Source organism: Phalacrocorax aristotelis, chromosome 1, assembly GCF_949628215.1.
Source record: "Phalacrocorax aristotelis chromosome 1, bGulAri2.1, whole genome shotgun sequence".
Lineage (NCBI taxonomy): Eukaryota > Metazoa > Chordata > Aves > Suliformes > Phalacrocoracidae > Phalacrocorax > Phalacrocorax aristotelis.
The window spans coordinates 105,633,340-105,655,922 of NC_134276.1; the positions used below are offsets into that span (position 1 = coordinate 105,633,340).

The 22,583-nt window shown below is 44.5% G+C and overlaps 1 protein-coding gene across 3 annotated transcripts in view; it reads left to right on the plus strand.

Moving 5' to 3' along the window:
* Positions 1 to 22,082, plus strand: part of CYYR1 (cysteine and tyrosine rich 1) — a 58,825-nt gene extending 36,743 nt beyond the window's left edge. For 2 of the 3 annotated variants that reach the window (XM_075101446.1, XM_075101437.1), the window contains exons 3-4: positions 16,158 to 16,315; positions 19,386 to 22,082. In XM_075101446.1, the coding sequence (XP_074957547.1) occupies positions 16,158 to 16,315; positions 19,386 to 19,519 (292 nt within the window). In that variant the 3' untranslated portion in view covers positions 19,520 to 22,082. Of the gene's footprint in view, positions 1 to 7,118; positions 7,249 to 16,157; positions 16,316 to 19,385 lie in introns of all 3 variants that reach the window. The other variant, XM_075101456.1, reaches the window with a different exon arrangement.
* The last annotated feature ends 501 nt before the right edge of the window (positions 22,083 to 22,583 follow it).

The following is a 22,583-nucleotide window of genomic DNA, read 5'->3' on the forward strand; positions in this document are numbered from 1 at the left end:
TCCAAAGGTAGAGCACTACTGCTCATAAAACTCTGATCCGTTTTAGAGAAATCAGTGTGCCTCATTAGCTTCACTTAGTTTCAGGATTAGACCTTCTCGGCCATTATGTCATCTAGGCTGTCAGTACTTAAAATGCTGTTAATTCTTAACTTTGTTCCCAGCCTCCTTCCATTTCAGCTCATGTCATTTATTAGACGCAGTGCGTTCTGCTGCTTCTGCCAAGTCCAACATACTGCCACTTACTTCTCTGTTCCTGCTTTCCTTGTTCCCCTTAAATTCAGGGGTCCCAGTGCAACAGAGCATTTAAACATGTGTTCAACTCTAAGTGATGAAGTGTTTTGTTGAGTCAGGATCTTTGCATTCAACTCAGCCTGTTTGACTGCGAGTAGCCTTTGAAGTTTGAAAGGCACAAGGAGAGATCCTCACCAGCACAGAGAGGACTTTCTTTTATTAGTCTCTTTGGTTCTTCAATATAATTATTCTTAGATTCCCATTGTTTACTTTCTCTGCCTTATTGTGCCATTTGTCTTTTTGCTTCACATCACTCTGTTGTTCTTTCATTTACCACTTGTCCCCCCCAGAGTTGGGATGCATAATTCTACTTTGTACCTCAGAAAATTTACTGTACAGTACAGTTCGTGAAATCGAGTTGGAAGTTCAGATTGTCCGGTCCATGACATGCTTCCGGTACCGTCACACAGGTGACCAAGAACGCCACTCCCATGCCATGAGGAGACCTGTGCAAGGGTACTGTCTCACCTTCGTTTGTCCTGACGCGGTAAAAATATCTTTGCTGGACTGAATGTTTTCTTCATGCAAGGGTGTTCCTGTGTTTTGTATGGGAACAGTCGATGCATGCAGCGGCTTCAGAAAGAAAAGAACTGAAAATTTGGAGAAGTTTGGAATGGAGGTTGCTAATTAGATCCTTCTCAATATCTGAGCCCAGAGCTTTCCCAGAGCTTTGGTGACTTAGCTCTGACTCAGAGACGTGAGTCCTTTTGATGTCTTTGCATGTTTTTTTTAAACCTACTGCAGCTTAGCTTTGAATTCAGAACTTTTGCTTGCTTTGCACTCCCGGGTCACTGCGACCGGGCTCCTGCTATCACAGGCAACCCATCACGTGATGGCTTTCATAAATGTGCCAAGCTCAATATTCATACCTCTCAATGCAGCCCCTGCTGCATCTACTGGGAAGCTGTTCCAGAGCCATACTCTTCTGATGGTTGAAAATCTTTTCCTTTGCAAGCTTCCTCTGCAAGTGTGTTAATTCTAGCGATGCGTTTCTAAATTACCCCTGCATATGCCATTCTGATATCAAACTGCGAAATAGCTTTTTTGATCCCTTCTTAAGTGATGGTGGTTCCAGACTGGAGTTGTTTTGGGAAGCTGCTGTGTGGCAGAGTACATGTCCTTGCATATATCACAGCGTTCCTGTCAACTGTATAGGCTAAAGTGCGTTTGTTCATTAAAGAGCGTAACTCTTGTTTAATTGGTGGGGTACATGGTTTGCTTACGCCAAGGGACAGAATTCATCTGTTTTCCTGGGGAAACATTTTTCTGTGTTAACTTCACTGCGTTGTCGACCGACCTCTCTGCTCTTTCCAACAGTTGCACGTACATCTGAAGTGACTGTAATGGACTGTGACACCGGGGGAGAAAAGTTGACCCCATGAACATCTATCTTAATTAAAACTGTATTAATATGTGGTTTAGTCATTGTGGATGCTTTTGTTGTTAAATATTTTGCAAGCCATATAATGGCATTCAGTCACTTCCTTCACACTGTTGCAAAATGGTGTAAAGTTTATATTAGTAGCAGGTCGTGACATAACAGCTGTACTTAAAGCCTCAAGGAAAACTTGCAAAATGTTATGTTTACAGATTGTCCTGTCAAAATAGCTCAGATCTTCGCTACGTCTCTGTTTTTGCTGCCAGAGATATTTGCATGGATATGAGCTCTTCTGGCTTGCGGATGCCGTTGCTGCTTTACAGAGCCATGACGTACTCAGCCCTATTAAAGAACATGAACTTACTAGAGCATGCAGTATGGCAAAGGACACCTGAAGGTTGGCTGCGCTTTGGTGTTCCCGGTTGTGTTTAACTACTGTCAAATGTGATAATCACAGCATGGGAGAGCCTTCTGCCAGGCTTCCTCACGTTTCTGAGAGGAGGGAGCAGAGCGTTTCTTTTCAAATAGTTGAGTGAACGTCAAAGCTGTTACCTTAGGCAAAAATAAAATGGAAGGATAACATTTTAATTGTCTGAGAGACAGTGGAGTTAGGCTTTTATTCAGCGAAGCACGTGAAGTCTGTTGACTTCGCTGGGAGTGTGATATTTAAACCTAAGCATATGTTTAAGTTCATTCCTGAGGTTTCCAAGCGAGGCCCTTGGGGAGAGCGCTTCTTACCTTCCCTGAATGGGAGGGGAAAAGGCACTGGGCTCTGTGCCTAAAGAAATCAGGGCGCTTTATTTGCTACATCTCATTAGAGTGAAAAGCAAGATAAAGTGACACTGAAGCTGTGAGGAAGGGACCAGGGCAAAGGGGTGTCTCTTCTGCACATCTCTACAGGCATAAGGGATGTGCCATCTCCTGTGAAAGGGGAGAAAGGGACTGGGTCCTCAGTCTGCTCTCCCTCACTGCTCAGTGGGGTTTCCCTGTCTTTCGTCCCAGCCATGCAGGCAGATGAGCAAGGATCTCATGCACTTGCAAGGGAAGTTATTGCTGATTCATCAGTAACTGGCTCTTCTCCAGCCCCCAAACAGCTCCTGAGGTGGAAGAGGTCAAAACTAGCTCGACATTACTTAATGTAGCATGTGCACACATTTTTATCGTGCGGTGACTTCTGCATCCTCAGCATAGCTGCCTTCAGATAAAGCAACTTTCATCATTTTACAGAATCTGTAAAAGCCACAGCATGTTGTTGTAACTGCAGTTTAATTTTCAGGTTTTTTTAGTTTTCTGACTCATAGTCCTTTTCTCCAGAAACATAAAATGATTCATATACCCAAGCACTTAACTCCTTTTACATTTGTAAATGGTTCTTCATGCATGCTTAACGAGGGCATTCCAAACCACTAAAACCATAATTTGCTTATGCTACATAATAAGGTTTGAATTCTGCAAAGACGTATGTAAATACTTTCAAGTTCATTGTAGGTTTTTGCAAATGGTGACTTAGAGCCAGAATGTCCACTGGCTTAGACTCAGTGGGACTTTGTGGCCCTCACAAGCTCTGTCACAGCACCTGGGAAGAGAGAATAAGAAAGAAAAATGGAATTGGTGCTATAAATCAGATGCAGAAAAGAATGCAGAAGAGGCTCTTTTATTGCTTTCACAAGGGTAAGAGTTGAATATTAAAGTACATTAGAAAAAGGTATTGGAAAGAGAAGATGAAAAACATTTTTTACTTTCACTCTGCTCCAGAATTTCTAAAATTGAACTCTCAATGTCTTATTATTTTTATTGGAAGATATGAGGGAAAAATCCCTATGCTGGATAATTGAAAGCCCAGATAGATTTATTTAGACTCAAAATATACAGTACTACCTAGCATTGCCTTTTTAAAAGCACTGTTACTCAGGCAATGCACATAATTTATTATTTTCTTTCTGAAATGGAACGAAGTAATTTATGACACTGCGTTTTTAATCTCTTAATCCAGACTTTTTCTCACGTGTCTGCCTGGAACGACTCCAAATTATTCAGTGTCCAAAAAAAATCCTACATCTTTTTCATTTGTCTGTCTAACAGAATTCTAAAAGCAGTCAAATCTTCCAGTTTGAGCTGAAATTTAATAAATCATAAATGCATTTTGGGATCACAATTTATGATCTGTGAATCAGATTTCTGAAAAAAACAAAAACCTTTTTTCAGGTCCATAAAGTAGTGTTGTTTGCAGGCATCTATTAATTTTCAGATATTTTGTTGCTTTGGCTTATTCCATGTTATTTTCACTTGTTGTTGTGAAAAAGGATTTTTGGTTACAATCTTCCTCTTCTTTGTTGCATAAAAAGGCAAAATTCTCTCCTTCCTCCCTCAATCTCCAAGAAGTAATTAAAAAAAAAACCAGAAAAGAGTTAATAAGCTTCTGCTCTGGTAGTAATTGATACCTCACAGTGAAAGAGTACAGATGAAACAACGCTACTGGTTAGGAAAGGACCGTGAATTGCGTGTCACGTGCACGGAACTGTGCAGGAACTGGAAGGGGCTTGGCTTTTTGCCATCAAAGCTGTTTTCTAGTGGCAATTGCAGTCACGGGGGAACTGGTACCAGCCCTGACACAGCTTCAGCAAGTGGGTCCCAGTGCTCCCTCCCTCATGGTGCTGGTGTCCACGCGACATTCTATTACATGGTCTTTCCAGAAGGTGCGGGGCGGAGCCAAAGCCTCCAATTTGTTTATACTCTTCAGATGCTTTTCCAGTGATCTTATGGATAAATACGGTTTGCACTCCTGGCATTGCTGCGTTCAGGTGTCTACTGATCTCTCCCAAGACAGTACTTACTTCAGAGAGAGGCAATTTATGAAGAAACAGTGTGTTCCTGAAAAGAAGTTAACGCTGGATGATCTGAGGTCCCCTGCAACTTTTAAACAGGTGATGAGGATATATCCTAGGATGCCAGAGGAAGATCTGTGATTCCCCTTAAGGGAGAATGATGGACTCCTGAAAAACTGGCTGAATGAGCAGGGAGCATTTCAGGCATGAGAGTCTCTATGATGCTCTTCCAGTTCAGTTCACTCAAGAAAGAGCTGCCATCAGTTTTGTAATATCTGGTCTATGGCATTTGCTTGGTGGCTTCCCCCTCTGCACTCTGTGGTCTTCATTCCTCTGAAAGCTCGTATTTGGCTTGTGCCATCACTCCTGCGATCTGGTAGGACACTTCGTTGCAGTGATTCACCAAGTGTTTATTTAGGGGCTAGGCAGAAATCTTTCAATATTAGAAATATGTCTTACTTAGCAATTTACGTAAGCTACTAGATTGGCATGTAGGTTACTTTTGTCTTCAGAGCTGACCGCCAAGAAGGAAAAAAATGTTTCTGTTGGCCACAATTGGGAAGGAGATCTTGAGTCAACAACATGCAATTTTATGTGAAGCATGGACTGAATGCAAAATAGCAAGTTTGGGATTTTGCCTCCATTTAAGTATTTTGAGACTGAATGGTTGAATCATGGCCTTCTTTGGGAGCCCCTGGGGGAACCTAGAAGGGCCAGGGCTGCAGCCTAGAAGAGCCATGTTTACATAATGCAAACAGGTTTCTCATTAGCAAACCAAATAATAACATTGTCTTAGAGTTCTATTCAGTGGCATTTTGCTTCTCAAAGACAACCCTGTCATGAGAAGGATTTAACTGTCGAGGAAATAACATGTTGTTACTTTGATTCACTCAGTCATTTAGTTTCAGCCAAAGATACACGGTCAGTTGACTTTGGGATGAGCTTGTGCTGCCATCAGGAATGGGCAAGGGAAGTCCTCTCCAGCGCTGCCCTGCTGAGCCACCTGGTCCTGGTCTCTGCTGTGGCAGTGCGAGCGCTTTTTGGGAAAGCCTGGAGGACGCCTTGTCCAGGAATCAGGTCCTAGCTCTCAACAGCTGAGGAAAGTCACCCGGATGCCTATGCTCTTTTGTCCTGCCACCCAAATGAAACACAGAGAGGAGAGTGCTACTACTATTTTTTGTTGGTGGTTTTGTTGTTATTTTTCAGAAACTGCAATAAGAAGGTGTGGTTGTCATGTTAAGGGGCAACTGCCAAGAACCAGTTCATTTTCTTCCATTGGTTTCTTTGTTCCAGCTAAAGGAAAAGCGGCAGCAGAGGATGTTTAGCTCATAGTCCTGCCAGCAACTACAGCTCATGCCGCAGTGCTCGGAGTGGTGGCTAGATGGCACACACAAGGCTGTTGAGAAGGAGACAGTCTTACATGGAGGAAATTAAATACAGTAAGGACCAGCCTTCACCGTGCAAAACTTTGCCAGTGAAGTTGATCGGAACAGGCAGAGAGGTGTGAAACTGTGAAGACACACATGAAGGCCAACACCAAGAAAATGAAGGGAGGACACAGAAGAGGTCCTGGAGCGTGGCAGAGCTCTCCTTTGGTTTCCATGTCTAGCATTTACATCTCTGTTTAGCCCATTGCCTTGGAAATAATGAGGAACTGCTCTTTTTAATTACAGCCACCACAGTTCTTTCTCTTTTAAAATTAACTGATCTGTGGGTCACCTCCATCCTGCCTTGGTGCTCCTCTGCCTCACAGAGCAAGAGTTAAGAGCCCTGTCTTTTGGCCCTTTCCATTAGTTGCCTGCTCACTTGTTTCACTGACCAAAACCCATTAGCCCTGTGCAGGATGTCCCCTCACACATCAAAATCACATCACACGTGGCTGGCTTTGGGGTTTGTTACAGGCTCAAAGTAGGAAGCAGACATGCTATAGAGTACCAAGCTATCAACCTTTCTGGCAACCGTGAGTCTACAGGCTTGGCTTCGGGCCAGGTAAAAATACACTCTAGATGCATGTCTGGGTGAAACTAGGAAGATTTGACTGTCAGTTGCTCAGAGGTTTCAGAATCTGACAGGCAAGAGGTCCAGAAGTCAGAACAGAAAGTCAGGCTCCTACAGCAAGAGCTTCCCAGGAGAGGAGCTGTAGGATTCTCCTGCACTGAGCTCATGGAGTGTGCAAAGTCAAGTGTTTGCAGAAGCTGGTATAAATAAAATTCCTGTCAGAAAGAGTATGTTAACAATTACCAGATAATATTCCTGGGATTCTCCTAAGTGTTTATGCCCAGTAACTGGGGGTTACTAACTTTGTGGTCTTCTTGAAAGCCCACCATATCATCCTGACCTCTTGTACTTGAATGCTCAAAGAGCTGGAAGTTGGGCAGCAATTTCAGCCTCTCCCATTGCTGTCAATTCAGAAAGTGGTTTAAATGGCAGGCTCAGAGCCAGCAATGCAAACTGCAGGCATAAAAATAATAAAAATCCCTAAATTAAAGCAAAGGCTACATTAGGTACAATTGTGCCATAATTTTCTATTTAAGTCAGCGTCAGGTTGGGCCTTGGATTCGTGAGCACAATGAGGAAGATTTTGGAAAGTGGAAATTGCATTATGGCTTCTGTTTCCTTTCCAGGGAAGCATGTGAAGCACATTACAGAGCGAGGGAAGGTCATGACTGCAGGGAACAGCACAGGATGTCTGAGAGGGAAAGGTGGGGCGAGAGGAACTGCTGCAAAACAAGGACAGAGAATCAGCAGGAGAGCGTAAGGGTGAAAAGTGGTGACTGGAAACCTTGCAATATCTTAATCAGAATTCTTTGACATAAAATGTCAAAATAAACCCCACTCCAACGCTCCCTCCATTACTTCTGTACTCCTGACTTTCTTTAATCTCTTGTTTTAATTTAAATACGCATACTTGGGTTTGTTTTTTCACATTCTGGCAGTGTTCTGAAATTTTTGAACTGCCAGACAGATAGACTCAGTGTTTCAAAACCAGCATCTGCATGTGTGCACATACTAGTTTGATGGAAGTGCTGGACAGGCTGGGACTGATCAAAATGTATTTGCTTAGCCATGATCAGTTAATAACACCACTGTGCATTAAGTATTGTGCTTGCTATATTGCAGCATGCACCTCCCAGCTATATTTCGTGCATCATTCCCTCTGTCCTTAAAATAATTTCTGAGCCAGCCCTGCACTGAGTCTTAAACAGGATGGAAGCGATGCCATCCCTCCTTCCGCCCCCTCTCTCTAGGGCAGTGGGGAGATCTCAGGCCTGTCATACACAGACAGGGGAAGCAGTTTGGGGACCAGCTAGAGGACGAGCCTGCTTTCTCTACAATCCCTTTACTGTAGCAGGTCTGTTGGCCTTTCCAGGATCACTTATTTGAAGCACTTTGCAGCACTAATGGCCAAGCAGCACATCCAGCAGTGTGCTGGGGAGAAAAGCGTATGGTTTGGCATAAAGAAAGTAAGCATAAAATGTCTACGTATTTCTCAAAAGGCAAATTGTCTGAAAAGTCTGTCCAACGGTGGCCCAAACCAGAACAAGCTGTAATTACATATCCTTTGCAGTTTATGATTTTCTCTCTGGTTTTGCAAGTGTGCCGCAGTTATGCTTCAGTGGCTCAGCAGCCTTTTAACAAGCTGTAGAAGGTACCCTATTGCTCAGGCACCGGCAATACTGAAAGACAGAATGTACTATCCTTTAACCCTTTGCAAAATGATGTAGCTTAGCAATATGGAGCAGTCCCAACGTGATGATCTGTCCACAAGGAGCTGGGAGGAGGAAGGTCAGGAACTGGGATGATTACCCACTACCTTTTCATTGTACAGCTGCTACTCAGGGTATTTTGGCACTTGAGTTAATAATCTTACAAACATAACAAAGTAGAGAGGGAATGGCACAGAGGAATTAAACATTAAACATTAACAACACACCTTAAATACAACTGAGTAGGAGCAAAAGAAGGGAAATACTGTTTGAGTACAGTTTGTACCCAGTTTTAACAGGCAGGCGGGATTTGTTTACGGAAGCAGACAATCACCTCCTTCCACCCTGCAGTAAAACCTGCATTTAAAGGAAGTACTAGTAGGAATTTTGTCTAAGTACAACTTGCAAAGTAAAGCCTCAAAGGCAAGCCTGATCCATTTGAGTCGCTACTCTGTAAACTAATTATTTAATTTAAAACAGGAAGCGGCAGCTAGCTGACTATTTAACTGATTCCCCAGTTGGATGGCTTTTCAGTCCATGCTACCCTGGTGTCTGCATTCCAGGGCTGTAAAACTCTGTGGTGAGAAGGCTGCTGGCTCAGCCATGGGGTACCCCAGCTGGTTCAATGGCTCCTCCATCAGCTTTTGCCATGGGGTTCTCAAGGTACCCCAGCCTTAAAGCCAAATGTCCTGGACAGCAGAGCCAGTCTCTTGGAGAGTCACTCACTACATGGTTTTGTCCTTATGAAAATAAAGGGACAACCATGGAGAAGGGCAAACCCTGTCAGAATGGGTCTGCCTGCTCCGGCGGAGGCAGGTAAAAATGGTGCGCGACCCTGCTGTGCTTCTGCTGTCGGTCCAAGTAAACTGGGGTTTGCCAACAAAATTAAATAAATACCCCAACACCCCCTCCAAGTAACGTCAGGTCTGATTAAGAATCCAAAGAGTACATTTTTTCAAAACATCAATGGCTGGATCAGAAGATCAAAGATCATAGATTTTTGTTTTATTTTATCTCAGAGAATGAGTTTTTTAAATTACCTTATCAGCTTCTTTTTGAATGCCTGAAAGGGGAAAAAATTAAAGGGTGTTTATTAGTATTACCAGTAGTATTCCAAAATGTATTGCATACATTATTATTAATATTATTCTAGAGATGCAGTGCCAGCAAATCATAGCTACAGAGAATTGGCAATGAATTAATTGGAGAACTAAAAAAGTACTGGAAATTAGGAAGGATGATGAGATGGAGGAGATCAGCTGAGCAAAGTGAAGACTGAGAATGGCACGTCATTCTTGCACTAATATGGTAATGAAATATAGCAAAGGCAGAGTGGGAATACTGATCTTCACATGCTTCTAAGAACTTCTTGCCCTACTCAGTCAAATTTCTGTTAAATTGCTGATGTGAGCTATTACAGGATGAAAAGGCCTTTATGCCAATGTGAGTGTGTCTCTGGTGCGCAGCTCTGTCACTTCTGCAATGATAGTTTCTAAGTTGATACTGTATTACAGAGGGAGCTGGGCTTTGGAAAAACTGGTGGATTAAGTTGACCTGTGCTAGCTTTAGCCTGTATCCTCCGGTAGAGGGCACGGGTCCAGGCACCGTGGCAGGAAATCCAGGGCCCATAAACGCTATGTAGTGCACGCAGGGGAAAACAACCCAAACTTCCACACGGATTGATGGGCTGTGGGCTGACATTACATCTCAGAAATGAGACTGGGTATTATGGTAAAAAGTGCCATAAAACTTAGTTCCCAACTGTTTGACACTTAAAAAAACCCCAGATGTAATACTGCGGATTATTTAAGAAGAAAACGGAGAACAGAAAACATTACTGTGCCTCTGTGTCGTATGTGCTTCTGCTGCGGCTCTCTGAAAAGAGAAAAGGTGCAAGGACAATTGCAACAAGGGTGATCAAAGGCATGAAGCGGTGCCTGTACACAGAACAGCCAAGTGGGACGGGGCTTCTGCAGGGTGGGGAAGAGTTGGCTGCTGTGCGTGATGCTAAAGGTCTGCAAAATCACAGGCAGTAGGGAAGGGGTAGCTGGCATCTGACGAGCTGAGAGCTAGGAGGCTTGGATGAAATTACTGGGAGTTCAGGTCAGAATAGACCAGAGGAGACAGTTCTTCAGATACATAATTAAGCTGGGGAGCTCTTTGCCACAGGAGTCTGTGGTTGCTAAAATTTACATGAGCTCAGGATGAGGCTGAGCAGGTTTGCAGAGAAGTCCATTGAGTGATACAGTTAAAAAACAAACCAAACAACCTGTCTGGGTCAGAAAGTTTCTGAGCTGCAAATCATTGAAGGAGACTGGGAAAGAAAGTTTTCTCCCTTTTCTTTTGCTCTTCCTGAGGCATCTTTTTGGCTACTTGCCCCTAGTGGCATCTCCAGTTTATGAAAGCCTTTAAACATGTTCCAGGGAGGGAAGGGGTGAAAGGAGAATAAGAGTCAAGAGAAACCACCTGCTTGTGAAGGACAACAAATGTGAAAAGGGCAGGGGTGTGAGGGTCTCACAGTCCAAAGCTGAAGATTTGGGGTTGTGGGGACAGCCAGCTGAGTGCTGGGCAGCACCCACTCCCTCCAAGGCACCCAGGGGGCAAGGAGTGCTGTGTGGTGGGGACATGGGAGGACATGCAAGTGGAAACTGTCCCCATGGCGTCTTCAGAGGAGAACAGCACCAGCAGCTGGGGCTGTCCCGGCACACTGAGGAGGTGCAAGTGTGGAGGCATGAGTGCTAACATGAGGGGAGAGGGCAACCCAAGCCTCAGCAGGAGGGTTTTAGGGGGAGGCTGAAGTAGCATTAAGTTGCAAGAACATGGCTGGAGGTCTCTGGTGCAGCGAGGCTGGGCTGGCAGGCATCTGTACCCCTGTGCCTCGCCTGGTTTGCCCTGACCCATAACTGGAGGCCGACCTGTGCTGCGTGCTCCCATGCTGAGGACACCTCAGAGGCAGGAGGAGGCCAGGGGGACGTGCTGTGCGGCATCCTCAGCCGCAGTGATGCAAGGAGTTTTTGTGACATGCACTGTGCTGGGGATCCCTGAGTGGGAAGCAAGGGTGGAGGGGGTGGACTGAGGAGGGACTGTCTCAATGCTGGTGCGATTACAACATTTTGCATTACAGTCTGTGGGCTTTCTGGAAAAGCTGACTGAAAGGTTTTTTCTTTTCTTTGCAGTTTTGTACTGATTAACCAGGCTCCCTGGCAAAGTTTTATGCTCCATGCCATACCATGAGGAAAGTTAGGACTGAACCCAAGAAGGAAAAACAGAGGCTACAAAGTCCCTGCCATACAGTAGTGCAGGCCATGTGTACCTGGCTCCCAGATTTTGACAATGCATTTAAAAGTTGATGCCTATTCAGTAATTACTCTGCCTTCAGGAAACACTGACGTATTGAGCTGTAAGATTTTTAGGCCTTTGAGATCCACTGTCCCCGAAGTGGACTGTAGAGGCGGTATTCGTCTTGAGCAAATTTGACTTTGCTTGACTAAATCCCAAATTAGTGGCCTCCTGGAGGGGGAAAGGGCACTAAATGAAATCCATTCCCACTCATTAAGACCTGAAGGAGCAGGGCTGCTCTTCAGTCTCTCTCCTTTTCTCCAGTCATCTCAAGCCTAGCCACCGCAGGCTGGAGCAACCGCTGGTGGTGACACCTCTGCCACTTGTGTAAGTTACCACATCGCCTGAGGGACAGGTTCTCTGACCCCGAGCACCTCAGCCACACCAGGTGCAAGAGTGGTGAGAGCCCTGCCTGGCTCCAGCATTGCCAAGTGTCATGGTCTTAGCTGGGATAGAGTTAATTTTCTTCACTGCAGCTGGCATAGTGCTGTGCTTTGGACTTAGTATGAAAATAATGTTGATAACACACAGATGTTTTAGTTGTTGCTGGGCAGTGCTTGTACTAGCCAAGGACATTTCCAGCTTCCCGTGCTCTGCTGGGTGCACAAGAAGCCAGGAGGGGAGGGGGCACAGCTAAGAGCAGAATCAAACTGGCCAAAGGGATAGTCCATATCATGTAATGTCATGCCCAGTATGTTAACTGGGGGGAGCTGGCTCAGGGGGGAGCAGTCACAGCTCGGAGACCAAGGGCATCGGTCGGCAGGTGGTGAGCGGTTGCATCGCTTGTTGTTTGGATTTTTGTTTTTTCTTCCTCCCGAGGGTTTCTCTCTCTTGCTCTCTCTCTCATTATTTTATTTTTCATTATATTACTATTATTGTTATTGTTATTACTGTTTTGTTTTCATTATTAAACTGTTCTTATCTCAACCCGTGCGTTTTCTTACTTTGGCCCTTCCGCTTCTCTCCCCCATCCCACATGGGTGGGGGGAGTGAGCGAGCAGCTGTGTGGTGCTTAGTCGCTGACTGGGGCTAAACCACAACACCAAGGCACTGGTGCCACCCAGCAAATGGCCTGATCCCCTGCACAGGTTCTGCTGGGCCAGAAATGTTAAGCTGTGAATGAGATTTGTGTTCTTTCCAGCGGGATGTTGTTAAAAGCAGATGGAAAGCTGCTGCTTTGAATATCTGATTTTTACCCTGACAATTTCTCTTGACATTTCCACGGCTTTAAAAATACTTTTCCCCCTCTCCATCTTTACTTTTCTGTGCATTGTTTTTCTGTGGGAGGCTCTTCCTCTTCATCGGTTTTGCTTCTGTAAAGGACTTTGCATAATGTTTTCCTTCAAATTGTTCCATTTCAAAGTTTTCCCTTTATTTCAAACTTCCTAGTTGCTATGTGACTCTGCTGTGTGTTTTCTAGGTCTTCTTTTGCTTTACAGTGTCCTTTTCCTCTTAGGCACTTTCCCTTGAACAGCTCTACAATGATGATAGCATGAAAAATCTCTGTATCCCTCAGTGTCTCTAGAGGTCTAAAATATCAGTGAGAGAGAGGGAGACAAAGGAAGCATTTTTAAATACAAAATAAGGGTTATTTGTTGATAGGCTATTTATTTTAAAAAATTCCCTAATAGCATGAAGAGAAACTTCGCCATTTTATAAAAAATGCATGCTTATTTTTCTTCATACATTCTAGTCATACCATAGGCTTTCCACAGAAAGAACAAGTGTTTATTTTTGTGCTGTGTGCCCAGAACAGCTACTGCACGACCATCGTCCTGCCAGGATTTGGTGCTGAGAAGGTGCAGCCTAACGCTCAGAGGCAGAGCGCCCCTGGTTTTCCTGGGGACCGTTGTGAGTGGCAGGGGCTGCAGGTCACTGAATCAGAGTGGGTTTATGCTTTGACTTACCATCAGAAAGTGGTATTGTGTTATATATTCTGTTGTAGACGTTTGTGAGAGTACATCTCCTGAAGTCCTCTCAAACATCCTTTTCAGCTCAAACACTCGCTTCTGGGAACAGTTTCACATGCGTGGCACTGGTTCTGATCTGAAGTCCAGCAAGACCAGCGAGTGCCTTTCTTCTGGTACTCAGGCTGCAACTGGATTTAAAAAATGACCTATATCTTTTGCTCCATATCTCAGGCTTTCTTTGCGTAACCATCCGTAGGTGGTCTAAATTTACCACTGCAGTGTGAAAACCTGAATTCACAAGCAGCGGTGGGTCTAGCTATTTAAACTGCTTTTTGTCCTGATTTCAGAGCCATGAGTAAGACTGGCACGTAGCAGTTTTGTCAGCAGAGCTAAGCTGGTGAATGTTTTATTTGGTGACCAGTTTTGTTTCTAGTTCATGGCTATACCAACAGAAGCTACAGTGGGGACCAGCCAAAGAATTCTTTAGCTGATATTCCTTATTCTCCTTACTGACCCAGGTTTACTAGCCTGACAGAACTGGTTTTTGCTTTTCAGTGTAGTTAGAAGGGCAAGAAACTATTGTGGTTTCTGGGATTTGAGCAGATCAGCCAGGCAGAGCGTACCTGGGATGCAGGAGCTGGGCAGCAGTGGACCATGTAAAAAGCAGAAATGCAATGCAGGACCTGAGGCCACTGGTCAGCAGTGGCTGTTTCTGCTTCTTCTACCTAGGAGAAGGATTATTTCAGCGTAACAGAGTTCCCTGCACCTCTGCAATGCAGCCCACCCGGCGAAGGGCACCGTGATTCATCCACTAAGTGGATGTGGCACAAGCCGTAGCAATTCACTGTTGTTTGTAATAGGGGTACCGTGCATTATGCCTGATTTTTAAATTATGATACTAGAAGAAAACCTTCTGGAATGAAGAGAGTATTGTGTTAAAGTGTCTCCTAAATCAAACTGGTTTTGCATACGGCAGTTTCTTTCAAGGTAGAAATAATGTTCCCAGAGAGAGCAGGATGGGAAAACTGGAAGTCATTTGCTCACATCTTCCAAAAGCATTGAACTGTCTTTTTGTTAGGTGCAAACTATGGGGGATGTGGAGGGCGTGGAGAGATGTTTCTCAGATACTCGTGGTGGTTAATACCAAAGCACTTGATCACGTCAGTGTTTTGAGCTACTGCTTTTACCACCAGGTGCTTGCTGTTATGAGTTAGGGTTTTGTAAATTAGGCCTTTATATATTCTGCAAATATTAACAGGTTTACTCTCCATGCACACTCTTCATTCATTGCTACCTAACAGCAGAGAGCGACTTAGCTCCCTGGCAGTGTATTTTAGTAAGACAGCAAATTGTCTGTGTTTACTTACGCTACACAATTCAGTAATTGTACTGCAAATCTTGGCCAAAATCGGGAATAGTTGGGGCCTAAAGACAAGGTCTTAAATTCATATTTAGGTTCTTAAATAGAAGGTCTGATTTTTCAAATATTGAGTCCATCCTGACTCTAGCTGACTTTTTGGAAGCCAACAGGCTACCAGCATTTTGAAAATCAGGCCTGCTCTGTGTTCCCAGGCTTGCATGGGGGGAAGCTAAACTATGGTTTAGACTGCTTTTAATATTTGTCTTTGTAGTATTGCAGTGCCTGTTTTATTCTCTACATTGCAGTAATTCCTAGTGGAGCTTACTCATGTTGACAAACTATCAGTTTGGATTGATTAAAATGTCCAGTAAAAAAGTTGCCAGCAAGGTCGCTGTTTGAAATCTGTGCTGGAAGATGAAGAGATGCATGAAGTAAGAACATTTCTGGCCAGTCACTGGGGTTTCTTTCATAAAAGGGCACGCTATAAATACCATCTTTCATATAGCATATGCTTCACTGCCTGTGCCTGACAACAAACCTGAGTGAGCTAGGGTTCATCAGAAAGGCTGGTTTTGCCCTCAGTATTATTGGGAGCTCTCTAGTGCCTCTTGGTGAAGTTTTTCTCCCATGCGTCAGTGCAATAAGGCTTTCTTTCTCTAATTTCAAGGAAAGTTTGATTCATTACTTCAGGGACTGAGCTAAATTCTTTCCTCTGGACCGTTTTAAAAGAAATGGTTTAAGCCTCAGATACTTATGCTGCCTGCAGCAGCAGAGTGGGCATTCGCTTTGCTTCTTGCTGCTCATCCTCAAGAAGAGGAGGCTGTCCTTAATCTGTGGGCTCAGAAGAACAGCAGAGGACTTTTTGACCTAAGATAAAACAATGACAAAAGCATTCCGGCGGAAGCACAGCGTGCAGGTGCTTCAGGATGCTTCTGGAATTTATTACTCAGGATAACTTACTCTTTCTTTTCAGAAGAAAATCATACTAATGCCCGTAGGAAAAAAGAAGAGTCTTGTGTGATGAGGGGAAAGGGAAGAAACTATTGTTGGTAATATTTAAAAGTTGTGAAATTCAGAAGGCCCTGGAATGGGAGGATTTAACATAGGGTAAATCAGCAGAGTGATCTGGCATGATTGCAAAGGCGACTTTGAAAGAGTTTCTCATTTTGGTCTTGGAGATCTTTAGTTTCTCCTATTCAGACGTCCTGACGGATCAAAATTTGCAGCATTATCAGTAAGCAATATGCACTTTTTTTGCCTCAAATGAGGGCAGCTCCTGAGAAAAGAATTTTGGTTTGTAAACATTATTTGTCTGAGACTGACTGCATGTTTCCATTCCCCTTGCAGAGGCACAGCGATAGCTGGGATTGTTTTCGGTATAGTATTTATAATGGGAGTGATTGCCGGGATTGCCATCTGTATCTGCATGTGCATGAAGAACAACCGTGGGACTCGAGTAGGGGTCATCCGAACTACGCACATCAACACTATCAGCACTTACCCAGGTAAGGGAGCAAAATGACAGCCCTGCAAGAGCATCTGCGTTCATGGTAGAAGTGTATCTTTGGATAGTTACGGCTCCGCAGTGAATGGGGGATGTGAATACAGCAGGCGGCTCCTTTCAGTCCGGAGGGGAACAGCACGAATCCCTGCTGAGAAACGCAAGACAGCTCACCGTGCACAGTGTTCGTCAGCGCAGCTCTCTGCCTGGGCTAATTTATTCAGCTACTCAGTGGGCTAATGAGATCTGGCAGGGTGCCATACCCACACAGCTGTATGGCTTGCGGTGCCCGCAGTAGCACGTTCAGACCTTGCTGAGGGCGGTGCTGCATTGTGCAGGATAGACCTTCTCCCTGTGCCAGAGGCTCTCTGGCGACGGATCAGTTGTTCTCCTTTTGTGTTCTGGTTCTTGTATTTGCTCTTGCTCACGTGCAGTCAGCTCCCTTTCATTGTCCAATATAAAGGGGGTCCAGCATACCACAGAGAGGGGAAAGCCTGGACAGTAAGGTCTGTGGATCATAGTGCAAAGGCTTCGAGTGGTGCCGTGTGGAGAATAACGCAGCCTGAGCGGGCTGGTACTCGGCCAGAGTTCGCAAGCCCTGCTGGGTGCTACGGGATCCCAGATGACTTCTGCAAAGGCTCACAGGCACCTTTGCAGTGCGTTCTCTGCTGTGTGTCCCAGAGGGACTGCTGGCGGGCATGCCATGCTGGATCTGAGCTAGCTCTCTGCATTTGCCTGGCACTGTGCCTGAACTGATAGGAGCTTGGAGTGTGGTGCAGAGATGCCCGTAGTGCCTTGGTCAAAGTTAGCTGAGATCTGGCAGTGCTTGTTAGCTCTAGCTTCGTGTTGGACATGCTCAGTGCAGGCTTGTCTGTGGGTTTACATTGTTTTGTTATAATGGTTCTTTAGGTGCAGGGCAGCATCAGGGGAGGCACAGAGCCTAAGTCAGATCTGACACTGAGCTAATAAGCTGTCACAGGCTCTGGGGCACCCCAGGGGACAGCAGGGACCCCTCATGGGTCTGCTCCAGTACAGTTGTGCCCATAGTGAGTGGGAAGTGGTACATCAGGCTGTACCTGAGCCAGCTCTGTGTGGAGCCACTCTCTGCACCACACTTGTCAACTTGTGCCTGTCTAGGATTGGGGTACAGGAGCACCGGAGGTGGATCTGCACTGAGCTAGCTGGCGTCTGCGAGGCTTATTCCTCTGGGTTCCCCACCACGGGAAAGTGGCCATATCATTGAAGAGCAAAGCTGACCCTGGAAGCAGCATAAGGGTGTTTATGCAATGCAGCTCTGTCTCTGCCTCAGTGACACTGTTAATTACAAATCCAGGAGCGATTGCCTTGGGATAGCTTGAGAGTTCACTGTAATAAAAGGCAACAGTGTTTCATTGATGAAGTTCCCTCATCCCACTCTTAGAGATCCTCTGCTTTTATATTCCCTCCTGTTGCAAAGGTTGCAGCCAACCCCAGGTGCGTTATGTATACTTATAGGCAAGGTATGCAATATTTATTATGTATTCCTTTATCACATTCACTGCTCTGAGTGTCTCTTTTCTCCCTCATGCTCTTACTTTCCAGTTAAACGAAAACCGTCTATAATCACCCTTATCATTGCAACACTGTTTTGCATAGAGAGATGAGTAATGAAAGAAAACCGCAATATTCTCACCCATGAATTGCTGAAGAGCTACTTCAGAATCTAATAGTCACTGCAAGCTGTAAAAACAAGAGCAAAATGAAGACTCCAGGGCTGTAGCCTTTTCCTCCCCAAGTCTGCTCCTGCAATGACTCACCCCTATATCTCCACCTCCAGGCAGTTTGACTCTGCATGCTCCCTGTTCCTGGTGCAAACGTTAGTTCGAGCAGTTCTTCCTCTCAGCAGCAGCAGTTTTCTGAAGGATGGGGAAGCTCTGAAATTATTTCTGTGTTCCCCACTGTCATGAACACTTCTGGAGTAATGACTGACCTGGCTTTGGCTGCAGGGTTTGTGATCAACCCTCCCTTGCCATTACCTGTTTTGGACAGGAAAGGCAAGCAAGGGGATGCCCTTCCTTTGGCCTCAGCGGCAGTGGCAGCCGGGTTTTCAGAGAGCAGGGAGTGATTTTCATGGCACACTGTGATGTGAGCCTCTTCCCCCTATCACAAACAGCCTAGGTTTCTGTTTTCTCCCTATCCGAGTGCTATTTCACTGCCAGTCTGCTTGAGACATCTAGGGAGGGGATAGGAAAGCATCCATGGTGATCTGAACAGAGAAGAAGCAGGCTCTGGACCTCAAAATTTGTAGAGACTACCCTAATGGGGTCTTGATATGGAGCCTTCAGTTCCTACCATGCTATCATTCTGCAGCATTTACTGTCTTTATGATCACAGAATTAATCCTTCCTCTGTAAAGTTATTAGAAATAGTTGAGAAAGTGTTTTCACCTGTCTGCAAATATTTTTGCAAGGCTCTCCTCAGACGCCTCCGCTGGGGTAAACAAAGCGAAAGCTTTGTTATTCCTCGGCCTGAGCCCTGGGAAAGTCCAGGAAAGATGTCCAGCATTTGCGCTGGAATGTGTGACGCTGCAGTGCAGTGAGGAGCTTTCAGCTGTGTTTGGCATAGCGTGGCATGGCATGGCACCGATCTCCTGGGGGCCCAGGGGGTGGTTGAGAGGTCTGTGGAGGTCAGCAAAAGCCCTGGCTACATCGTCAGTTTGAGACAACATAAGTCCGTGTTGCTGCTGGAGGGGGTGAAAGGGAATGGATCTGATAAAAACCCAACCTTCCTCCCCTGAAAATGTTTAGCTCTGCCACATCACCCTGGTATCATCTGCCATGTGGCCACTCAAACACTGTTACCAGCACAGCATGTCGGTGGGCACACAGCTAAGCAGTGCCGGAAAGGGCGGTAAGCAAGGACTTGCATTGACATAAAGTAACTGTATAATGACAGTCTGAAAAAAAAAGTGAGCGCATTGCCAGGAGACTTTACATCTGTTGTATGGAAGTCTGAATGTCAACTGGAAAATACTCGGGGGCCTGCATCTGAAAAAGAGATATTTAACTTTGTCTCCTTTTTTCCTCCCATTTCAGTGGCTCCACCACCATACAGTTATGAATTCGAAATGGAGTACCCAGCTGACCTACCTCCACCGTATACTCCAACTCCACAGACTTCAATACAGTATCCCCCACCCCCTCCTTACCCTGGATATTCAGGGAAATAATTACATGGCTTCACATGGATATTAACTGCCTGTTGAAACAGCCAGCACCGTTGGAACAAATACTGTTAGCTCAGGGACAAATAGGATGGGGTCTGCGTCAACACATATGGCCAGGTGTTGAAATAACCTGGGAGGGTTGCCACAGCTCAGGACAAAGAAGAATACTGTCCGCTCCAGACCATCACGTTTCATGGTTAAACAACGTGTGACCAAAGAAACAGTTCCTGTAAGTTAGTGCCTGATGAGCAGTGGTTAGCATCAGTGCTTAGCTTCAGCTGCGGCCTGTTACAGCACGTAGGAGTGGGGGGTCTTCCCACGTAAGAACATGCAGGTGGTGCAAACGGTTCAACAAGCTATTTTGAAAGCACAAGACGCAGCTGCTGGGGCTTATTTTAGGGGAGAACTCCCAAGCGTTGTCTTCAAGTATGTGCTATGCCTTTTCTTGAAATGAGGGGAATAAGGAAGAACAAAGATGACTGAAGCTATTTTCAGTTTCTTCTTCAGGCTGATAGAACCCAATGATCAGCAGTGCAAACTGGTCTGATAAGCATATTATCAAGAGAAGTGCTGTTGGAGTTATTCAGTAACCAAAAAATGATGGATATTATTTTTGGCTAAGTGCAGGTTAAGTGCCTACTTTGAAACAGTTTGAGACTAGTTTGTGGCCTGAAGTGTAAACATGAAGAGCATTTTTATATGTGAAATACACTAATTTATAGCTGATTTACTTGTACCTGGACTTAAGTACTGTATGCATTGGACATGTGCTACAATGCCTTTTTTATCAGCAAGTGATACTTCCATTTTTTAAAAAAATACTGAATCGGGAAAACTCACAAGTGGGAGAAGAAATACAAACTAAATATTAAAACATCGTAGATTTGGCTTCACTTGGACTGCGTAAAGACTATTTTTACTTTACGTCATATTGTTTACCAGGAATAATGACATTCAGCCTAACCAAAGAGATGAGCCAGGAGGCTGTGAGCATCAAATTAACTTTGAATGTTGTCTTGGGCATTTTAAAACTGTAAGTCACCAAATAATACTTTTTGCATTTGTCACAGATGTTGTTCAAAATTACTTACTCTCTACTATTTAAAGTACAGGCCTTTGTGATTTAAAATGTTCCATAAACTTATGGGGCTAACTGTAATTCAGCAGCAGCTCTTTGACTTCAGAATAGAGTATCCCATTACCTAAAGCATCATCCTTCAGTGGTAAGACTAGTATTTTTCTCAGTTTTATATGCAAACCACAAAGACAGTGGTTCTCTTTGGGGATTTAAAAGTGCTGAACACCCTCAGTTTGAGTTGAGTGGCTGGGCAGTTTGAGAATGCTACAGCCAAAATAGCAGAAGGTAACAAAAATATGGCACCTAGAGTTCAGAATGTGGCATCAGGTCTATTTCAGAGAGAGAGACTACAGCTAACCACTGATTCTCGGAGGTCAGGATGCATTTAAATGTTTTCTGGTGTAGCCCTCATCTTTTCAGGTGCATCATTGTATTAATGAATAAAAAAAAAGCTTGCAAAAGGTGGTACCGTATCCAAGTGAGGTCAGCTGACAACCTCTCATCACCCCCTAAGTCTGATATTTTTGGCATTCAGTCCCGATTCAGGGAAGAACTCAAGCGACCTTTTAACTTTGAGCACAAAAGTTGTTCAGAGGCTGTCTTGTAAACGAGACCTTATTGACTGTTCTTGCTCAGATTTTGTAATTGTATTTGTCAGTTCCAGGCTGACTAAGCTTATCCTCCTGAAAGCCCACTTGAAAGCGCAAATGGCCTCAGTGCTCGCCATTGTAAGTTCAGAAGATCTGAGGTGTGGCCCTTGCCTAAAGTGAGCCTTGAGTCACAGGCCCATCTGTAACCCAGTCAGAGGAAAACAGCTGCATCACAGTTTTTGGTTGCTGCTGGTTCCCTGGAGCCCTCTCCAAGGAAGGAGAGTGATATTCTCATTTCTGCTTTGCTGTTCAGAGGTGACAAGTCCTGAACTAGGTTATCCTTGCGATTACTTCTGCTCTGGGCTATGTCCTGCAACATTTCAGCTGGTACCATGACCTCTCAAGAGGTGGATGTTCCTCAGCTGAAATCCTCCCATGAAGTGCAACCTCCTGCGCATGGTGTTTTGGGAGTCCCTACTCAAAACCATCTGCTGGGGCATTGATGTGCCTGCCAACGTGGTGGCCAGCACGAAGAACAGAATAAGCGTAGTTCTCACTGCGGGAAATCCTGTTTGTAGCGCATCATTCTACGCTAATACCTCAGCACTTCCCAGTTGATCACACCAGATATTTCTGTGCCAAAAAGTTACCTGTAGGTAACGAGTATTGTAATTTCTCCCATTCTTGTATTTTGTTTCTTTGCGCTGAACTTGCAGACACACAAATCAAAGCACAGTTTGTATTTGATGAATCCAGTCTCCTGAAAAAATACAAAGAAAGAAAACTATCCTATAGATTGTAAATCTTCCCTTAGAGAATGAATTTCTCCAGCTGTGACATTTGTCAGAACAAGTTATAAAGCAGGTTTCTTAAATAAAAAGGCATTTCTGGAAAATAACTGAAAGTCTTTGATCACGGAATCTTCTGTTTTTCAGCTTTGCGATTGCGTGTTGCCTCTGATGATGTTGCATAAAGGTCACAGTGACTGAAGTACCTACAACGTGTACATGGCTTATTCCAGGGGAACATTATGGAAATAGCAATTTGATAATTTCATAGCAACAGCAAGCTGTTTGTTTGATAGGGAAACGCTAATGAGGATGTTGATTTTAGTATGTTAATTAATGTTCTGCAGATCCATATATATTGGGCCATACCAGACAATTATTTTAATCTCAAAGACACCACATCTCTTCTCCTTGCTAAGGGCATGAAACATAGTGGTGTTGCCCTTCCAGCAAACCACATAAAACTAGTAGAGAGTAGCCTCTTTTCGGAAAGAGGTCATGATCGCGTTGAAAATAAGCATGCTAACTGAGACAGCCAAAGAGGAGGGGGGAGTCAGAAAGATTTATAAAAATAAAGGAATAGAACTAAGAATCATAGAATCATTAAGGTT